The 19,914-nt window shown below is 32.6% G+C and overlaps 1 protein-coding gene across 5 annotated transcripts in view; it reads right to left on the bottom strand.

The window, feature by feature from the left end:
* LOC131800466 (paired box pox-meso protein-like) overlaps positions 1-18,606 on the bottom strand; it is a 102,551-nt gene extending 83,945 nt beyond the window's left edge. For 2 of the 5 annotated variants that reach the window (XM_059131990.1, XM_059131991.1), the window contains exon 1: positions 2,967-4,656. In XM_059131990.1, the coding sequence (XP_058987973.1) occupies positions 2,967-2,979 (13 nt within the window). In that variant the 5' untranslated portion in view covers positions 2,980-4,656. Of the gene's footprint in view, positions 1-2,966; positions 4,657-18,483 lie in introns of those variants that run through there. The other 3 variants (XM_059131989.1, XM_059131992.1, XM_059131993.1) reach the window with 3 other exon arrangements.
* Positions 18,607-19,914: the final 1,308 nt, after the last annotated feature.

Raw genomic sequence — 19,914 nt, 5'->3', positions numbered from 1 at the left:
TTACCGAAGGATCATTAAGTCCTAAAGGAGATATCATGTGGTTTTGTTTTTTTTTTAATAGTCAAGTGTTTTTTTTTATTTTACTTAATTTATTTCCAACTTCTTCGTTCAGTTCACAGACCCCAATCTATCTAAATATGACTTTAATATTTTTAATAATGCATTAAAAATCCCTAAGTTTTTTCTCATATCCGTGACGAGTAATTTTTACTCAGATTTCCCATGAGATCATGCCTTACAAATGAGGATATTTCAGAGTAACAATGACCTGTTGTTTGTAAACGTTTTGAATATTCTACTTGTGAATTAAGGACATTGAACTCTTGTACTTATAAACATACACTAATATTTTATTATTGGAAAACACATAAAAATTAGCTGCTTTTATAATTAAAAAAGGGGAAAATATATATTTAATTATTTTTGTAAAATTGTATATATATATATGGATTTTTAATAATTTTTTAATATATTTTCAATTTTTTGTTTTAATAGTTATTATTTATTTCATTTCAGCACTCTTTTGTGGCTTGACCCTTGGCAATAATTATCAAAATTATTTAAATGGCAATGATGGACAATTTTTAATTTAAATATATTACAGAAAAATAAAACTTGGGTATATATCGCCAAAAATAATCTAGGGAGAATTTTAAAAATAAATCAAATTTGTAGGCCAAAATATTAAAATATATATGTATGTCAATTTCAATTGGAAATTGTTTTAATAAATTTCAATTGTAGATTTATATTTATTAACTTAAATATAGAGAGAGGCACAACATTTCAAGCAGAATAAAAGTGGGCCTTGTACAGTAATGAAATTCTTATGCAGTTAAGAATAGTAAATATTTTCTTAATTTTAGCCTTTTGATAGCAATGTGAAATTATTGCAGATTGTTTTAAGTCGAAGACAATTCTCCGACGGCCTCTGGCAAGATCACTTTTATTGTTTTACTTTTAACAAAAAATGGAAAAATAATTAATTTCCAAAGTAATAATTTAGAGAAGAGAACCTGGGAATTACTTCTCTACTAAAAAATAATTATATTTTGTTCGTTTTTGAATGGATTAAATTAAAACAGTCCGGTAAACATATACATCTCATATACAGGGTGAGATGAAAAAACTGCAACCAACTTCTTTTGTGTCTCGTACCATCGCTCGTTACCGTGATACTGGTATCGTAGCCCGACGTCAAGGAAGTGGACGGAAGAAAATAGCAACATCAGCAGAAATGATCCGAAAAGTGAAGAAGCAACTTGATCGCAACCCGCGTCGCAGTGGCCGAAAATTGGCTCGTGAGCTGAACGTATCGCAAGATTCCATTCGGCAAATATTGAAAAATGAGCTCGGGGTAAAGCCATTGAAATTCCAAAAAGTGCAAAAACTTACACCGCAACAGAAAGAAAATAGACTCAAAAGAGAGATGACCACCAAAACTCTGCAAGGAAAGCAAGGTTGTAACTAAAAAATACCAAAGTGTCGATCACCTCAAACAAGCGCTTTGCCGGGAATAGGCAAAAATACCGCAGAGCGACATTCGGACAGCGTGTGACGGTTTCATTGGCCGTTTGAAGGCCATAATTCGTACCAAAAGTGAACTAATCTAAACTTATTCTAAAATTTGATGCTACTTCCGACATTTTTTGCTTTCATCCAATAAAATTTAAAAAAATAATGTAAAAATTATGACGTTTGAGTTGCGTTTATCCTCAACCTGTATTTTATGCTTTTCCTATATTCTAAGAGGTTTTGAGGTAAAACCTTTTTTTTTGCATTGTTTCAATTAAAATTTTGTTTTTAGAAATAGCCTCAAAAATTTATTCGAATTTTTTTTCACTCTTTTTGCAGACTAGTGACTGATAACTCAGGAAAAATATAAATTGAGTGCTTCACATTGGACCAAAAATAGTTAGTTTAGCTGCCAAATTAGAAAGGCACATTTTTTCCTTGGCCAAGGGCAAATAATACTTGAGAATATATTTTCATGTCGATCAGAATAAAATTGTCTAAGATATAAGGTATGACAAAAACAATTCGTTGTACAAACGGCCAGCTGGTCTGAAAGCTTTAAATTGACTTTTTTAAATGGAATTGGCAGAAGTTTTGTTGTGATTGACTGAAGTATTTTCATGCATTTTTCAGTTTTGTTACAAACTAACAAAATAGACAAAAATAGGCAATTTATGATTTTTTATTTTTTTATTTATTTTTAAGCATGGAATTGTCTTTTAGAGAAGTGTTTTAAGAAGGTTGGTAATAAAGTAAAAAATATTTTTAGTTTATCCCAATAAAATCATTGAAAAATACAAAATGTGTCCCATAGTCCCCCAAAAGTCCTATCAAAAACCCTCAATTGCGTTAGAGAATAAAATGGCAATTAACGTTTTTTTTTTTTTTTTTTTTTTTTTTTTTTGCTATTTTGGGTAAATTTGTATACATTTTCCCCTTCGAAACACACACAAATACTTTTGAAAACCCTGATAGGTTTTTCATATCTTCAATCCATAGAAGAAAACTTAAGACAAGACGGAAAATTTATTTATGGATAAAAAAATAAATTTCATTTTACAAATTTTAGAAAAACATGGAAATAAACCTCTAAATATTTCAACTATGGAAATTTTATAAGACCCAGTAATAATAAATGTCAGTTAATCATATTTATATTTGTTCTTTATAAATATAACACTTTTTTCTTTTCCTTGAAAGATTAAGCCCATAACCACACGAAAAATACAAACTACTTTAGACATACATACTTTAGATTTGTAGCTAAACAAAAAAGAACTAAGGAATTTTTTTAAACTACAACGCAAGAAAACTTATGCCTACATAACTAAATATTTAACTAAAAAATATATAAACACAACAACATCACACAGCCTATGTGTGAAGTGTCAAAGCTGTATTCGCAATAATTAAAAAAAAAAGAAAATAATTTTTTTTTAATAACTACTAACCTGGTTCAATCATATTTTGCTCTTGCGAGTCGTATATAAAGCTGAAGCACGCCAATATATCGCCAATGGGGTATCACCCAAAAAACTGGGTGACAATCACGGGAACAAGAAAAAAATTTAGAGGGGGGGGGCGTTGATGACAAACTAATCCAAATTAGGCGGAAGTTAATTGCCTTTTTCTTTCCTTGCTACTAAATTGGGCTCGGGGAAAAAAGGCAATAACACACTGGGAGTGAGGAGATCCTTGAGAATTTTCCAAAAACAAAAAACCGTTGTAAACCGTTAATGCAGTGGAAGAAGACGAAAAACGTAACGTCAAAATGAACAGGTGAGTGTTACTGTTGCCGGGGATGATTGTTGTAGTAGTTGTTGTTGTATTGCTCATTAGAAGTTTTGAGTAAGAATATGTTGTTGGCTCGTCTTTCCTGTATGGTTATTTATTTTTTTTTCTTCTTGTTTTCACGGGGATCGCCTTAACGTTTTTCCTTCCTCCTTCACGTGTTCCTCCTCCTCCGACGATGATGATGATGGTGGTGTTGTGTTTTTTAGTGGTTTCTGCTTCAGCTGTTGCACTACGCTTTGAAAATATGCTAGCTGTTGTTGTTGTTCTTATGGTTCTTGCTGCTGGTTGCTTTTTCCTCAATACACCTGTTCACTTTTAACTGAATTTACTCTTTTCGGGGGTATTTTTTCCGCTAACTGCTAGCTGACTTTCTTTGGCAGTTTATTTTTATTTCGTTTTCTTATTATTTGCCTTTTTTATTTTTCTTATTTTTCTTGTTGTTGTTATTTTTATCTGTTTTGCTAGATTAGTTGGTAATTGAGTAAACTTGGTGTGGGAATTTGCCACTATTGTTGTAACAATTGATTCTAATTCACACTTGTTAACGTCGAAATTTTCGACTCTTGGTAACTTTGTTGTGGGCCAGGTGAGTTTTGTTGTTGCTATTACTTGGTTTACTGGCTTAGTTTTGATTTAATTGAAAATTAGCACACACTTTACACCTTGCGTTTAATATTATTATTATTATTCATTTATTTATTTGCCTTGTAGCTTTACAGCTGGGTAGAGTATTCTTTGTGTTGATATTTTGTTTTTAAATGAATAGCTAAGGAAGGTAATTTGAATTTTATAAAAATTTCATTTTAACACTTTGAGCATTTTTCTTTGGTTTCTTAAAGTTTAATATATAGTCCATACAGTTATTAATCGAATGGTCATTGAGAAGTTAGTAAACACCATTATCACAAGCTTGCTATGGGCTTTTTATTCCAAGAAAAGCCTTGTCTGCAAACAATCAATCATTTCTGCGAAATTCGCTTCATTTGTTGACCAGATCTCTTTGATCTTTAATTTTGTTTAATTCTCCATGAGAAAAGTTCTTTCGTTTTAATTGAAGCCGGGCAAGTCTGTCATGCCGTCGTTAAAATGCTGAGAAAAAAATATATTTTTTTTTTTGTTGAAAACTTTTTGTTAATATCTTTTTTCTCGTTTTCTGTTGTTAAAGTTTTCATTAATCAATTGAAGATATGGGAAAATATGCACAAAAGTAAAACACACGCACACACAATTTTCCAAAATACAAAACAAAAGAAAACACACAACGTATGCAGGCTCTCTTCTGACTTCGTTCCGACTTGTTGTTCTTCGTCAACCGTACTTGTTGCGACTAATTTGAGGCGTAGCGATCTCGCTCTGTTAGCATTTGTGATGTATGATCGATCAGTCAGTTAAGCATACAACAACAACACAGCAGTAGTAGTACCAGCAGCAGCAGCAGCGGCGGCGTGAGCAACGTTAGCAGCAGTGGCAGAAGCCAAATTTTTGTAAAAGAAACAAAAAACAACAACAATATTGCAAGAGCAAAAGAAAAATACCAACACCAATACTCAAAGACTTCCCTACACGTTCGTTCATTCATCCACCCAACAAACAGCAGTCATCATATTCTGGCTAAGATCAACAACAGCAACAACAATTGTTGAACACAACACACATACACCAGCCTTGGGCAACAACAACAAACCAAATGCATTGAGTCAGAGAGGCTCTCGGCTTTGGTTGATTGGTTAATGAGTTGTGTGAGGGCTATGTATGTGTGTGTCCCTTAATGGCGCTGCTTTGTTCACATTGCAAACATGAGTATCCAAACAAGTTTTATTTGTTCTCTTTCTCTCTCGCGCGCTCTTTCTACTTTGCCTCTTTGGATACCATTACCGGCACTGTTTCTATAAGCAACGGCAAAGAAATGAAGATCATTGTTGACATAGTGTTTTCTTTTTTTGTTTAACTCCTAAATAAAGGTGTCTAACGGAATGTGGGTGGGTGGACTGGTGGGTGGTGTGGTGTGCTGAATGAATATTGTACATCCCTCTCTCTCCTAAAGCACTCATGAATGTGGGGAATAATTTTATTATTTACTCTTTTATCGACAGGCTTGTGGGTATGAATTAATTGCAATATTTGTCGATTGTGGTATGTACATATTTGCATTGTTTACAATGTTTTAACTCAGTGTTTATTTATAGCTCGAAGAGAGATTCAAACGCAGTGTTTTGTTTTTTTTTTGTTAGCTTGAATGCTTTGTTCATAAAATACAAATTTAAGTCTTGTTTGTGAAAATGTCTAATGCACTCCTCACAACAAAGCATTTTTGAATTAAGTTTTTAGCGTAATTCGAAAACGATTTGAAAGAAGAATCAGAAAAAAGAAAATTTATTAATGAAATTAAAAATTCGGAGTATATAGATTCAGAAAATAAAACAGATAAGGAAAGTAATTAATAACTCTACTAAATTCTCGTTAATAAGATGCCTAATTTGTAAATTTCTTTATAACCAGAACAATGTTGGATGCAAAAGACGTAGTTCAGTTTATCAGTACATATTGTAGACTGCATTTTTTTGCAAGGACGTAAAAAGAAAAGTAGTTTGAAACAATATTACTTCTCTATGTTAACCAAAAATGGCAAAAAAAACGTTTGAACGTAAAACATCATAGTCCATGTAGAAGATTGACCAAAATGTGGGTCAATCATTATAGTTTTTGTGTAAATTGTAACTATCTACAAATAAGTCCCAATTTTTAATTCTTTTAAGTAATTTAAAGATTAATTTGGTAATATTTAAATTACTTAAAATCGAGGGTGGGGTCTATATTCCCAAAAGTTCACCACATCGGTACCTCCATGTATTCGGTATTTTGACGATTTTAGCTAAATTTTGTGCAATATTTTATCCGGAAAAGTTAATATTTCCCAAAAAAAAAAAAAAATAATAATAAAGAGAGAAAAGTCGATATAGGCTACAAAAATTAAATACACACTTCAATGCATGAGAACCGTTATCACGAAGACGTGATCCTGCATAAGTAATTTGTGTCATAGACTGTAGTAACTGTTCCGAACTGACATTTGAAACAATTCCGGTAAATAACGTCTCAAAAATCATCTAAATAACGAATATGGGAGGAACCGTTATATAGGGGATATATGATATCGTGGACTTACATAGACAATTCTCTTCTAGCGGATAAAGTACTGACAATAAACTTCTTGTGTGGAATTTCAGACAATTCCGTTGAAATTCCGGGCTATACGATGTCGTGGACCTATATATATAATTCTCTTCCAAAGGATAAAGTACTCCCAAGGAACTCCTTGTGTGTATTTTCAGACCATTCCATTGGAAAATGTGGCTAAAATCATCAAAATACCGAATATCGGGGAGGTACCGTTATATGGGGGCTATACGATATCGTGGACCCATATAGATAATTATCTTCCAGGGGATAAAGTACTCAGAAAGAACTCCTTGTATGGATTTTCAGACAATACCATTGGAAAATGTAGCTAAAACCATCAAAATACCGAATATCTGGGGGTACCGTTGTATAGGGGTTTATACGATATTGTGGACCTATATAGACAATTCCCTTTCAGGGGATAAAGTGTTCACAAAGAACTCTTTGTGTAGAATTTCAGACAATTTCGTTGGAAAATGTGGTAACAATCATCAATATACCGAATATCGGGGGATACCGTTATATGGGGGATATACGATGTCGTAGACCTATATAGACAATTCTCTTTGAGGGAGGAAAGTACTCACAAAGAACTCCTTGTGTGGAAATTCAGACAATTCCATTAAAAAATGTGGCTAAAATCATCAAAATACCGAATATTTGGGGTTCCGTTATATGGGGACTATGCGATATCGTGGACCGATAAAGCCCATCTTCGAACTTGGCCTGCCTGCAGACAAAAGACAGATCTGTGCAAAATTTTAGCTTCCTATCTTAATTCGACTTTGACTGTAGCGTGAGTACAACAGGTGGATAGACGGACGGAAAGGGTTAAATTGTCATAGAATTTTACGCTGATCAAGAATATATATATACTTTGTGGGGTCTAAAATTATTATTTCAATGAGTTACAAACGGAATGACAAACTTAATATACCCTTCATACTATGTATGGTGGTGGGTATAAAAATATTTACATACAATGCTGGAAACAGCCAAGTGAACAAATCGTATATTTGACAATTCTTTCACATAAAAATTTCCAGCAATAAAATATTGTCATTGGGGTTCTAAAATATTTACTTTCATAATTCAATGACAAAATTGGTTCATTGTCATGATGTGTCACTTTAATTGAAATTCCTAATATGACGTACTATTATATGTTGGCTCCAATATATTTCATTTATTTGTGTTATTAATAAGTTTATTTTTAGAAAACGATTAAAGAGGTAACTTTTACAAAAATATACTTTTCAGTGATACGCAACAAGTTTAGGAAGATATCTATTTTGATGAGTGTGAAAATAAAACAAAGAGACTTTTTCATATAGAACAACTTCTAATTAAGATTGCTGAGTAGGAAATTCAGAATGACTAGATACAATACTGGACAAATCAAGTGACCATATCGTATGTTTGACTACCTTATGTTTAACCTTAACTAAAAAATTTCCAGCAATAAAATATTTTCATTGCGATTCAAAAAGTGTTTACTTTCATAATTCAATGACAAAATTGGTTCATTGTCATGATGTGTTAATCATAACTTTAATTGAAATTCCCAATATGACATACTATTATATGTTGGCTTCAATATATTTAATTTATTTGCGTTATTAATAAGTTTATTTTTAGAAAACGATTAAAGAGATAACTTTTACAAAAATAAACTCTTCAATAGTAAGCAACAAGTTTAGGAAGTTAATTATTTTTCATGACTGTGAAAACAAAACAAATAGACTTCTTCATATAGAAAAACTTCTATTTTAAGATTGCTGTGTAGAAAATTCAGAACGACTAGACACAATACTGGAAACAACCAAGTGAACTAAAAAAATTCCAACAATTAAATATTGTTATTGGAGTTCAAAAGTGTTTACATTCATAGTTCAATGACGAAATTGGTTCTTTGTCATGATGTGTTAATCATCACTTTAATTGAGATTCATATTATGACGTACCATTATGTGTTTGCTTTAATATATTCTAATTATTTGCGTCATCAATAGATTTATTTATAAAAACCTGTCCAAGAAGTAACTTTTCCAAAAATATGCGATTCAGTGATAAGCAAAAATAATAGTTTTGGCTTGTTTGTTCGGTATACCATAGTATTTTGTTGTTGCAAAATTGTAAGGCTTATTCTCATTATTGTTGTTTTTATAAAAACAACGTTTGTTTATTAGTGGAGAACGATGGTAATGTTTACCAGGGGGTAAGGCAGGGAATACCTAGGTTTCGGAAAGAGCCACCAATCCTAATCAGTTCCCTTGTTTTGTTCTTATAAAATTTTGACCAATTTTTATGTCAATTAAAAAAAGACTTCTTCAATAACAATTGTAAAATCGTTTATAATAAAAATTATTCCTATAATAAATGAAAAAATTCTAAAAAAAATAAGGAATTTAATTTAACAAATTGATAAATATTTCACGATTTAAAAAACTTTTTATCTTATCATTGATACAGCAAATCAATATTTTTATTAAACAATTTAAATAATTATAATCATAATAAATACTCTTGAATTTTTCCTCCTCTAAAAGAATAAACCCCGAAAATAACTTTCCAAGTTGCCTTACACGTTTTTCTTATTTAAAGTAACCCAAATGCCCAATTGATAAAAAAAGATCTGCCGACAATTTTCTATTTTTTTACAAAATTCTATTGCAACACACTGTGCTATAGGATATTATATCATTGTACGCGTGATTGAGAAAAAATATAACCAAAGTTCATTTTTATGATCTACGTAAAATCACATTGTAAAGTGATTTGTGGCTAGAATTATTTAACATATTATTATCTGGAGAAATCGTAATAGACGATTTGATACCACCTAACTCTGAATCAAAACGAGGCTTCACAATGCCAAATAACCGACTATAGGAAATTGTGGTCAAATATAGATTACCACAAACTAAATACTAAATTTGAAACCATTCCTTTATAATATGAGACTAAAATCATCTGAACATCGAATATCGGTAGATACAGTTAAAGGGGAGGTATCGTTATGTAAGCAATTGCCTGCTACAGAGGATGGTATCCATTGTATCCATATCAAGTACAACATTTAAAGCACTTCATACAAAATATGGCTAAAATCATCAAAATGCTGAATGCAAAGAGGTACCGTCATATGGGGCCTTAGGTTAAACCTAGGCATATATATACTATAATCTACCACAAAATATCTATAAATTACCGTTAGGAAATGTGGCTTAAATCTTTAAAATAACAAATGTGTATATTCCTCACCTATGAATTTGACTTGCCCACTGACAAGGAACATACATGTTCAAAATTATAGCCTCCTTTTTTTCAATTCGTTCGAATGATAGCTTGAGTACAACGTACATCGACTTAGAATATACTTCGTAGGGTCTATCGCTGTTATATCGAGAAGTTACAAAGGGATTTGTATTGTAAATTTTTTTCTACAATATGGTGATGGTTATTATAAATTAAGTTGAGGAAACTTGGAATTTTTGGAACAAGTCATAACGAAATGTACAAAAAATTTCAATATTATACAATTCTAAAACTATAAATTGAGTACCTATACACTTTGCAAGGAAACCATTTTTTACTCCAAATATTGTATACAAATTAATTAATCTCTGACATTACAAATAGGTAAATACGGACGATACCCTTTTTTCGTGCCTTAACCAAAAGTTGTCAATGTAGTCAGATCAGTAGAAATAAAGGGAAAAAGCCTAAAAAATATTGTGTCATTACATTTGTACTAGGAAGTACGATTTGTATTGAGGTTTTGTATCCTCTTGTAGTTTTAAAAAAACTACAAGACTACTTTAGTAGTAATTTTTTTTACAAGAATATAAAGGACCATTATATCTAAGTAATATTTACCCTCCATAGAATGGGGTGCACAACAATACATCGGACTATCCATGGAGTGTCGTAAATTCATATTCTCCAATCTGAGTGAAACTTAAAAAATTCTCTCAATAGATCAATATTTGCAAAAAGAAGTTTGCTCACTTAGAGCCCTTCGTTTTTTTTTACTTAATTCGTTGAAAAGAAATATTTGTTCCAACAGGCTTAATTACAATCTCTAAAAATATCAAATCAACCATATTAGTATATGCTACAGCATTAAGAACAGTTAATATGGACAAAATCGGTTTGCTATTTGTCGTTTACCTATATTTCATTTGTAAATGTAATATAAACCTCATGCGACAGTTGAAGGTAGGGAAACGCAATTTAGATTGATCTTGGCAGACTTCATTCGTCTTGTTTTTATTTTCCAGTGAATGAGTAAGAATGAATTAATGTAATTTATTTTTAATTTTGAAAGGTGTTTGGAAAGCAAAGGTCGAAAAAATGTTGCTTACTAACAATATAATGTCGGAAGTGATACCCTACAACTGACTATGTGAAACCCTAACACTATAATATGTTGGAACACTATAATATGTTGGAAGCCCCTTAGGTCCAAATCCATTTTAGTAGATTTGATTTTTGAAATAACGCCATACAGCCCTGAATAAATGTAAGGTTTGATATTTGGCCGGGGACACTTGCTCTAAATTTACGCTCTCTGTCTGTCTGTATTCAAAACAATTTCACACAAAAGTTGTGGTTCGTTTTACCCGATATATAATCCAATGGTCATACAAAATGCTAAACTTCTGCCCTGTCCTTAACTCCCTCCTCATGCAAAATTTCGTGTCGATTGGTTTTAAATTGTGACTACAAAATCAGAGAAGTTTTAATTTTTTAGTACATTTGCACCCCAAAATGTACATCTTCAAAAACACCCCTGCCCCCAGATCGATAATTGCTACCAGTATAAAATACCCTAAATACATAATATGGCAGGGTGTAAAAAAAAAACTTTACAAAATTTACAATCCAAAATTGAAAGTAAAATTGAAAAAATGGCATGCGATAAAGTGTCTATAATTGTGATATGTAGAGGAACGGCAAAATCAGGACATTTTTCTGTTAAAAATTAAATAAAATTTATTTTTTTAATTTGACCCTAACCCCACTTCCATGGTCAATTTCTTGGAAATCGGGCAACCTGTAGCATGATTACAAATTAAAATGGACATGGTCTGCTAGATCGACTCAGCTCGGCGAGATTGGAAGAACCATACACACATTCTTATGTGCAGGAACAATATTTCGCGGTGTAAGGGTATAAAAATGGTAAGGGTATACAAATGTTCACCAAAATATTATCCCAATCTTTGAATATTACTAATAATGTGACAAACGGCAGCAAAAAACAAGTAAAAAAGCTGTAAGTTCGGCCGGGGCGAACTTTTAATACACTCCACCATTTGGTACAAATTTGGCAATTTCCAAAAAATAAAATCCGTTAAAAATTCTGTTAAAATCTTAAGAATACTTAATTCTTCTACGACGACGTGGGCCTGCATAGGCAACTTTTGTCATAAGTTATTACAATATTTAAATGCGAAACTTGAAGAAAAATCAGTTTATAATGTAGCTAAAATCATTAAAATACCGAATATGGGGGATACCGTTATATGGGGGCTATACGAAGACGTGGACCTGCGCAGACAATTTTCTGGCATTGGCTGAAGTATCCATTACGAACTTTACATGCCAAATTTGAAACAATCCCGGTAAATAATGTCGCTAAAATCATAAAAATACTGAATATCGGGAGGTACAGTTATATGGGGGCTATATGATAACTTGGACCTACGTGGCCCATTTACGAACTTAACCTGCCTACTGGCAAAATATACATGTGTGCAAAATTTTAGCCTTCTCTCTCAATTTGTTCGAAAGATAGCGTGATTACAAGAGACAGACAGATGGACAGACAGACAGACACACAGACAGACAGACGGACATGGCTAAATCGTCTTAGAATTTTACGCTGATCAAGAATATATATACTTTGTTGGGTCTGACATGAGTATTTCGAGGAGTTACAAACGGAATGATTGTCATTCTATTGACTATTTAAATTTGATCAAATTTTTTGAATATTAAGAATACTGTTAGAAATTAGCTTAAGAAATTCTAATTAAATCAGGTTTTGGGCGAGTTTTTTCCTTAAAAAGCGCAATCTAGTTGAATTTCAAATAATTCGAAGGGTTCGGAAGCGATTTGAGCATTTAGATGTTTAAAATATGGATAATTATTTGTATTTTTGTCGCTAGACGCTTTGAGTATGCAACGATTTCTCCCAATATTAATTTTTGAATGGTATTGTCTATATATTTCGGTATTCGATATTTTAATATAAATTCGTTCGGAACAAGTTGTGTCCGATTTTTTATGCCCTCCATGGAGGGTATATTAATTTTGTCATTCCGTTTGTAACTCCTCAAAATACTCATGTCAGACCCAACAAAGTATATATATTCTTGATCAGCGTAAAATTCTAAGACGATTTAGCCATGTCCGCCTGTCTGTCTCTTGTAATCACGCTATCTTTCGAACGAATTGAAAAAGAAGGCTAAAATTTTGCACACATATTTATTTTGCCAGTAGGCAGGTTAAGTTCGTAAATGGGCCATGTAGGTCCACGTTTTCATATTGCCCCCATATAACGGTACCTTCCAATATTCGTTATTTTGATGATTTTAGCGACATTATTCACCGGAATTGTTTCATATTTGGCATTTAAAGTTCGAAATGGATACTACAGCCTGAGACAGAAAATTGTATGTGCAGGTCCACGTCTTCGTATAGCCCCCATATAACGGTACCTCCCATTATTCGGTATTTTGATGATTTTAGCGTCATTATTCACCGTAGTAGTTTCAAATTACGTATTTAGGGTTCGTAATGGGAACTACAGTCTGTGACAGAAAATTGCCTATGCAGGTCCAGGTGTTCGTATAGGCCGCATATATCAGTACCTCCTTATATTCGGTATTTTGACGATTTTTGGTCCAATACTCACCGAAATTGTTTGAGATGTCGTATTTGAAGTTAGTAATGGAAGCTACAGCCAGTGACTGAAAATGATCTATACAGGTCCAGGTCTTCGTATAGATCCTATATAATGGTACTTCCCTATGTACGGTATTTTGATGATTTTGGCTACTTTATTCACCGTTTATTTCAAGTTTGAATTTGAATATGGTAATGGCTTGCGACAAACAGTGCCTATGTAGGTGCTTGTCGTACAGGCCCTAATATAACGGCTATATTCGGTATTTTGAAAATGTTAACAGAATTTTTGGCGAATGTTAACTTTTTCGAAAATTTTCAAATTCGTTCTACATGGTGGAGGGTATTCAAAGATCGGCCCGGCCGATCTTACCGCTTTTTTACTTGCTTCTACTGCCAATGGTAAATCAGGATTCAGAATTCAACTCGTGAACTTTCACATTTGTTGTTCTTATCGGTAGACCCTTATTATCGGTATTTAAAATGAACTGAAGATAGACGATTGTCTCTATAAATTTTTGTGGATTTTTATACCGTTCCCGTGAAATTCTATGTCGATCTAGCGGTGTCCGCCTGACTGTCCCTCTGTCTATATGTTTTAATTACGCTATTTTTCGATTTGGCATCGATTGCTAAAATTTTTAATACACGTGGATTCTGTCAGTAGGCATGTAAAGATCGCAAATGCACAATGCCGGTCTACCTTTATGTATAGCCACCATATAAATGTATATATCTAAGATTTTGTAAAGGAATTAGTTTAACTTCGGTACATAGGATTCGTAATGGGTTCTACCTCCTATACCAGATCATTGCCTATATAGTTCACGTTGTGCTATAACTCCCCAAGTTTCGGTAAGGGAAATCGTTTAAAATTTGGTATGTAAAGTTTGTAATAGGTTTTGCCTTCCTTGTCAGAAATTGGTTAAGCATACATTTGAATATCACATAAAATAAACTAAAGTCGATTTACTACATCTTAAAATTTTAGAATCCTTTAGTGAAATTGTGATCTTTTGTAACAGACAAAATCAACTTACATGGTTATGCTACTTCGTTAATGTAAAACGAAAGCATAACAAGTGGAGAAAGATGAAAATGTTTTTAAGTGCGGTTGTAAGATTTAGAAGGTTTTCCAAAATAATTTTAGTTTTATGTAATTTTTTGGTTCCTCTTCTATTGAGCTTACGATCTCGTCACTTGGATAAAAAAAGTTTTTTGTCATAGGAGTTATTTTTTAAATAACTCCTGGGGAGAATATCCCAGACATAAAACAAGGGAAATGATGAGGATTGGTGGCCCTTTCCGAACCTAGGAATCCCCTGCCTTACCCCCTGGTAAACATTACCATCGTTCTCCACTAATAAACAACCTTTTTTTTTATAAAAACAACAATAATGGGATTAAGCCTGACAATTTTGCAACAGCAAAATATAATTTTATGATTTTAAGAGTTTTTTGTCAAAGATATATCTGTCTATCATAAAATACCACTAGAAAACATCCGATTCCAAACTGAATCGTTCTCTATCAAAAACCTGTATTTCAATGTATTAGATCAAAAGTTTATAACCCAACAATAATATATAACACTGCTAGGTTTTATGGCACAAAGCAGTAACTACTGATATTCGAAGTTTTAAAAAATTGGATTTATTTTCCATATGAAACCGGAGCTGGGTCGAATACACCTTAAATTGGTAATATTCTTACTGGTTTTGTCGTATTGTTCACGAGACGGTAACACTTAGTTTTAGGGACTATTAAGGCAACATCAACTGTCTGTCCGTCAGCGGAAACCATTCTAGCTTCTGAACAATCTTACTCGAATGCATTTTAGGTCCATAATATTTTTATTATATGGACCATCGATTTGATATTGCCCCCTTTATAACGGAGTTACCCCATTAATTAATATTTTTGGGATTTACCCATATTTTTCAACCGAATTTGCTACAAGTCGGTAGTGGTTAGAGCCCATATAACGGTACCTTCCAATATTCATTTTACTGACGATATTAGCCACATTTTAGGCACATTTTTCCACGAAATTAGTTTTAATTTACTATTTCGTGGGGAAATATACCACCTACGACAGAAAATTTTCAATAAAGGGCCACGATTTTTTTACATGATAATGTTATAATATAATTGGCACCGCGAAACGTTTTCAATTCTTCGTTTTGATTATTTTACCCACATTTTTCAATAGATATATTTTTTACAATTTTGTATTTTCTGATTCTGATAGAAAATTGCATTTACGAGTCAAGGTTTTCATCATAAAAAATTGTACCTCTAAATTCTCTGCATTTTGATGATTTTAACCATATTTCAACGAATTGTATATAGTTAGTTATTGCTTTAAGTTAGCTATTCCCCGAAATATACATTTGAGACCTCACAAATTATACACATTCTTGTCCGTCCGTCTCTGGAAATCACCCTAATTTCCGAACGAAATGAAGTAGATTGATAAAACTTTACTAGGATGTGTGCTAGGTCTGCAGGATTTTCCAATTATGTACGAAACATCCTTGTATAGAAATGGCAATAAAGGTCTCCGTTTTTCTATAGGCCCCATATTCGACATATTCGGTATTTTGACGATTTTAGTGACGTTGTTCAACGGAATTATTTCAAATTTTGTATTTGCAGATCGTAATGGTTATGATTTTGTCAATATTTTTCAGGGGAGTTTTTTTTTTTTTTTTTGAAATGTAGCAAATTCCTTTCCAATGGTGTATTAAAAGTTTGGCCCCATCGAACTTTCTGCTTTTTACTTTTTTTATATCCTCAGCCATATGGCTAGAGAGTCATTTGATACAGGTCAACATTTTAAATAATTACAACTCTTATAATAAATCATGTAAGAGTCCAATTGTTTTCAAATTTCACACATCCCAATATTTATATTAACCCAAGGTGTGGTGTTAAGATGGAATATATCGGTCAACTCCTTCTGGTACCTCTCCTCCACAAAAGGTCGAAATATTCAAAAAAATATTTTTTTCTGCACATAAAGAGAAGCGATAATCTGATTTTCCTTTAACTTTGCAAATCCTAAAATTTGCGTCAGTTCTAGGTTAGGTGCAAAAATGGATAATATCGGTCCACTTCATCAAGTATCTGCCCCACAAAGGGTCAAAATTTTGTATAATTATAACTCTTATAAAATGTGTTGTAAGGGTTCGATGGTCTTCAAATTTCACACATCCCAATATTTTTATAAACCCAATATATGATGTTAAGATGGAATATATCGGTCCACTCCTTCTGGTACCTCTCCCACAAATGTCGAAATTTTCAATATATATTAAGCTCATAAAACCCGAAATTAATATCCGATTCAATTTAGACTCGACACATCTAAATATTTCTATCAACACAGGATATGTTATAAAGATTGTAGAGATCGGACCATTCCTTCTGGTACGTCTCCCACAAAGGCTGAAAATTTTGAATGTCCACGCTAAATTTATATCATTATAATTAAAATCTGTTATAAAGATTGTGGAGATCGGACCATTTCTTCTGGAATTTTTGAAAAACAAAATCCTGAGGAAGAAACCGAAATAAGCATCCAATACTTTCAATGCTTTTATCTGTCATAACTTGCTAAGCAAGTCAGCAATTTGTTTACAACTTGCTATGCTTTAATATTTTTCTCAACCAGAAACCTGTTATGAAATTTATCGGAATTAATGATTTCGCATTAAATTTGATATAAAAGTTCGACTTTCTTGTAATTTTGCCTATATTAATATTTTTAATCGGTATTAGATGAAGAATAAAAATGGAATACTTCGGTATTCTATATCTGATAACTCACGCACATTTTAAAATTTTCTAAAAATTATCACATATCTCATATAATGTGAAAGAAGTAACCAATGTAGTCCAAGCCTGGCACGTCGCAATAATTATATCATATTCATTTAGGAGCTAGACGAAACGGACAATATAGACCATTCCTTTGAAAACTGCTCCATAGAGGACCTACAATTTGAATAATCATAATATAAGTAAAAATATATTTAAATAGTCGAACATTGACTGAGGGTATACATCTGTCGGCTTTTTTTAATTGATATTGCAAAAGTTCTGATAACATTTACCGCTCGAAAACTGGGCCCCATTTTCAAATTTTAACTTTTCAAATAGTGGAGAGAATTAAAAGTTCGGGCCGACTGAACTCAACTGATATTTACTTGTTTTTAATAATTTTTTTTTTTTTTGGAAAATGTTCATATTACATCAAATCCAAATTTAAGGGACAATTAGCCAACCAATTTTTACATTTTTCAAATTTTTACCTTTTTTCATTTTTTCTTGTTATTTTTAATACCTATCGGGATTTTTTCGTTAATAATTTTTACATCATTTTAAACAAGATTTTTCATATTCACATACTATTTACCAGTCCTTAGGATTTTTTGAAACTATATTTTTATTTTTTCTGACTTATTTTTTATGAAAATCGGAAACAATTTTATAAAATATTGTGTCGTTTAAAAAGTCCACTTCGGGAGTCAAATTTTTTAGTTCTTTATTTTTTTTTTTAATTTTTTTTCTTAATAAAGTTAGATTGTAAAATGTAGACCGAATCTAAAGATATGAATTACCATAAAATATACAAAAAATTCAATGCTCTCAAGTATTTATTAAGGGAAAAAATAATGGGCCGACTTTTGTTTGATTCCATTAAGGGTGAATGGAATCAAACTCACTATGACACTTCCAATACATTTTTATCCACTTCCAGTAAAGGTAATACTTGCTGTTGAGACTTTTGTTCCATAAACAATTATTTATAGATTTCTTTTGTTAAAAATTATTATTAAAAATTAAGAAATAAATATTTGTATTTTATCATTGCCACTCTAAGTAATAATTATTGCCAAGGTTATGCACATTGTTATGTTTTTCATTTCAAGTTTAATTATGCACTCTTGTAAGTTTTATAAACAAACAAATATGTGATTTGTTTTGTTGTTTTCTTAATTTTGAAACATTTCTAAACAATTGGTTTTTGGTCTTTTGTCTTGTTCTTAATTGGAATAATTTCTTTTGGGGTACCTTTGGCGTTTTGGGTATATGCTGGCCACTGCCCTATATATCCATGGTATGATTCATTCCACATTTTCGATTCCACATCTATCACAAATAGGACATTTTACGTCTCGATACGGTCCTTTGGCACCAACAAACACAATAGAAGTTGAAAGACAGGGACCTCAAAAAGGTTGAATAAAACACTTGACTTCAACTTCAAATTTAAGAATTGAGCCTTCTCGAACTTCTTCTGAGGCGACAAGGAAGCGAGAAAAAAGAAACGGACACACACAGAGGGAAAAAGTAGCGTTTTAATGCACACCGGCTTTAACTATAGCAAGTACTTCGATTTAGTTGTTTTATCCTTTTCTCGAACTGCCGTTCTGTTACGGCCGGCGAACCGAATCTTCCATGCGCTGTGGCATTTTTGAAAATCTTTGGCATTGAGATGTACGTACCGTAGTAGTAGTAGTACCAAACGTCGTCATCGTCATCATCATCGCCATGAACATCATTTACAGTCGGAACGTACATTGGTTTGTATGTACGAAAATACACACAGTTTTATTGTTGTACATCAACATCATCATCATCATCGTCAACAACATCATTGCTATGAACAGCAACAACATCATCGTCGTCGGCATCGTCGTGCATAGTTCATGACCATTTATTTCCTTGGCAAATGTGTCTACCCCAAGAGTGTGTGTGGTGAGTTTTGAAAGCGAAGCTTTTGTGAGTTTGTTTCTGTTTTTTTTTTGTAACTTTATCAAAACATAAGCCCCCTCCCACCTTTCGAAAAGTAAGTTACACGTAAAATTTGAAGATATAAGTGTTATTTTCCCCCATTAATCGGCTAAAGGTAATGGATACAGATGTCTCCAAAATGGGGGTGGGCGAGTTGGATAAAGTCACAGGAAGATTTTAAAATTGGATTAACTTTGACAGATTGTTTGTCAAGTTTCCTTCCTGCCAACCTTGAGTTTTGTCGGGCACAGCCATTCATCATTATCATAACAAGAATCCCCCGGGAATTTTTAACCATTCCCAAGTTGTTTTTTTATAATTCTCAAAATTACCCTTATCTTGCCTGGTTGGCTAGCTAGCGTATCAGTGATAATCTATGGACTTTGTTTTGCTTTGTTGTTATCTCTGATTACTGGCCACCACAAGTGTTAAGAAGCAAAGTTGTTGGCTACAATCACAGCCCAATTGGAGCATTCAACCCCCATTTGTCTTCCACCAGCCACAGTGTCTCTGGCATTTTATCACAAGGCAATTGGACGACAAGTGTTCGTCGTTTCAAACCCCCGGCAAAGGAAACAAAAAAGAAAACAAAACCTGCACAAACGCACACACATGCACAGTCACCAATACACTTGTTCGGTTTGCACAGAATTGTTACAGTTTCCAGCCATTTAGGGGTGTAATGTTTGTTCACACTGCGACTGCCTC

Source organism: Musca domestica, unplaced genomic scaffold, assembly GCF_030504385.1.
Source record: "Musca domestica strain aabys unplaced genomic scaffold, Musca_domestica.polishedcontigs.V.1.1 92, whole genome shotgun sequence".
In the NCBI taxonomy this organism is placed as follows: domain Eukaryota; kingdom Metazoa; phylum Arthropoda; class Insecta; order Diptera; family Muscidae; genus Musca; species Musca domestica.
This window is presented reverse-complemented; position numbering and strand designations above follow the sequence as displayed.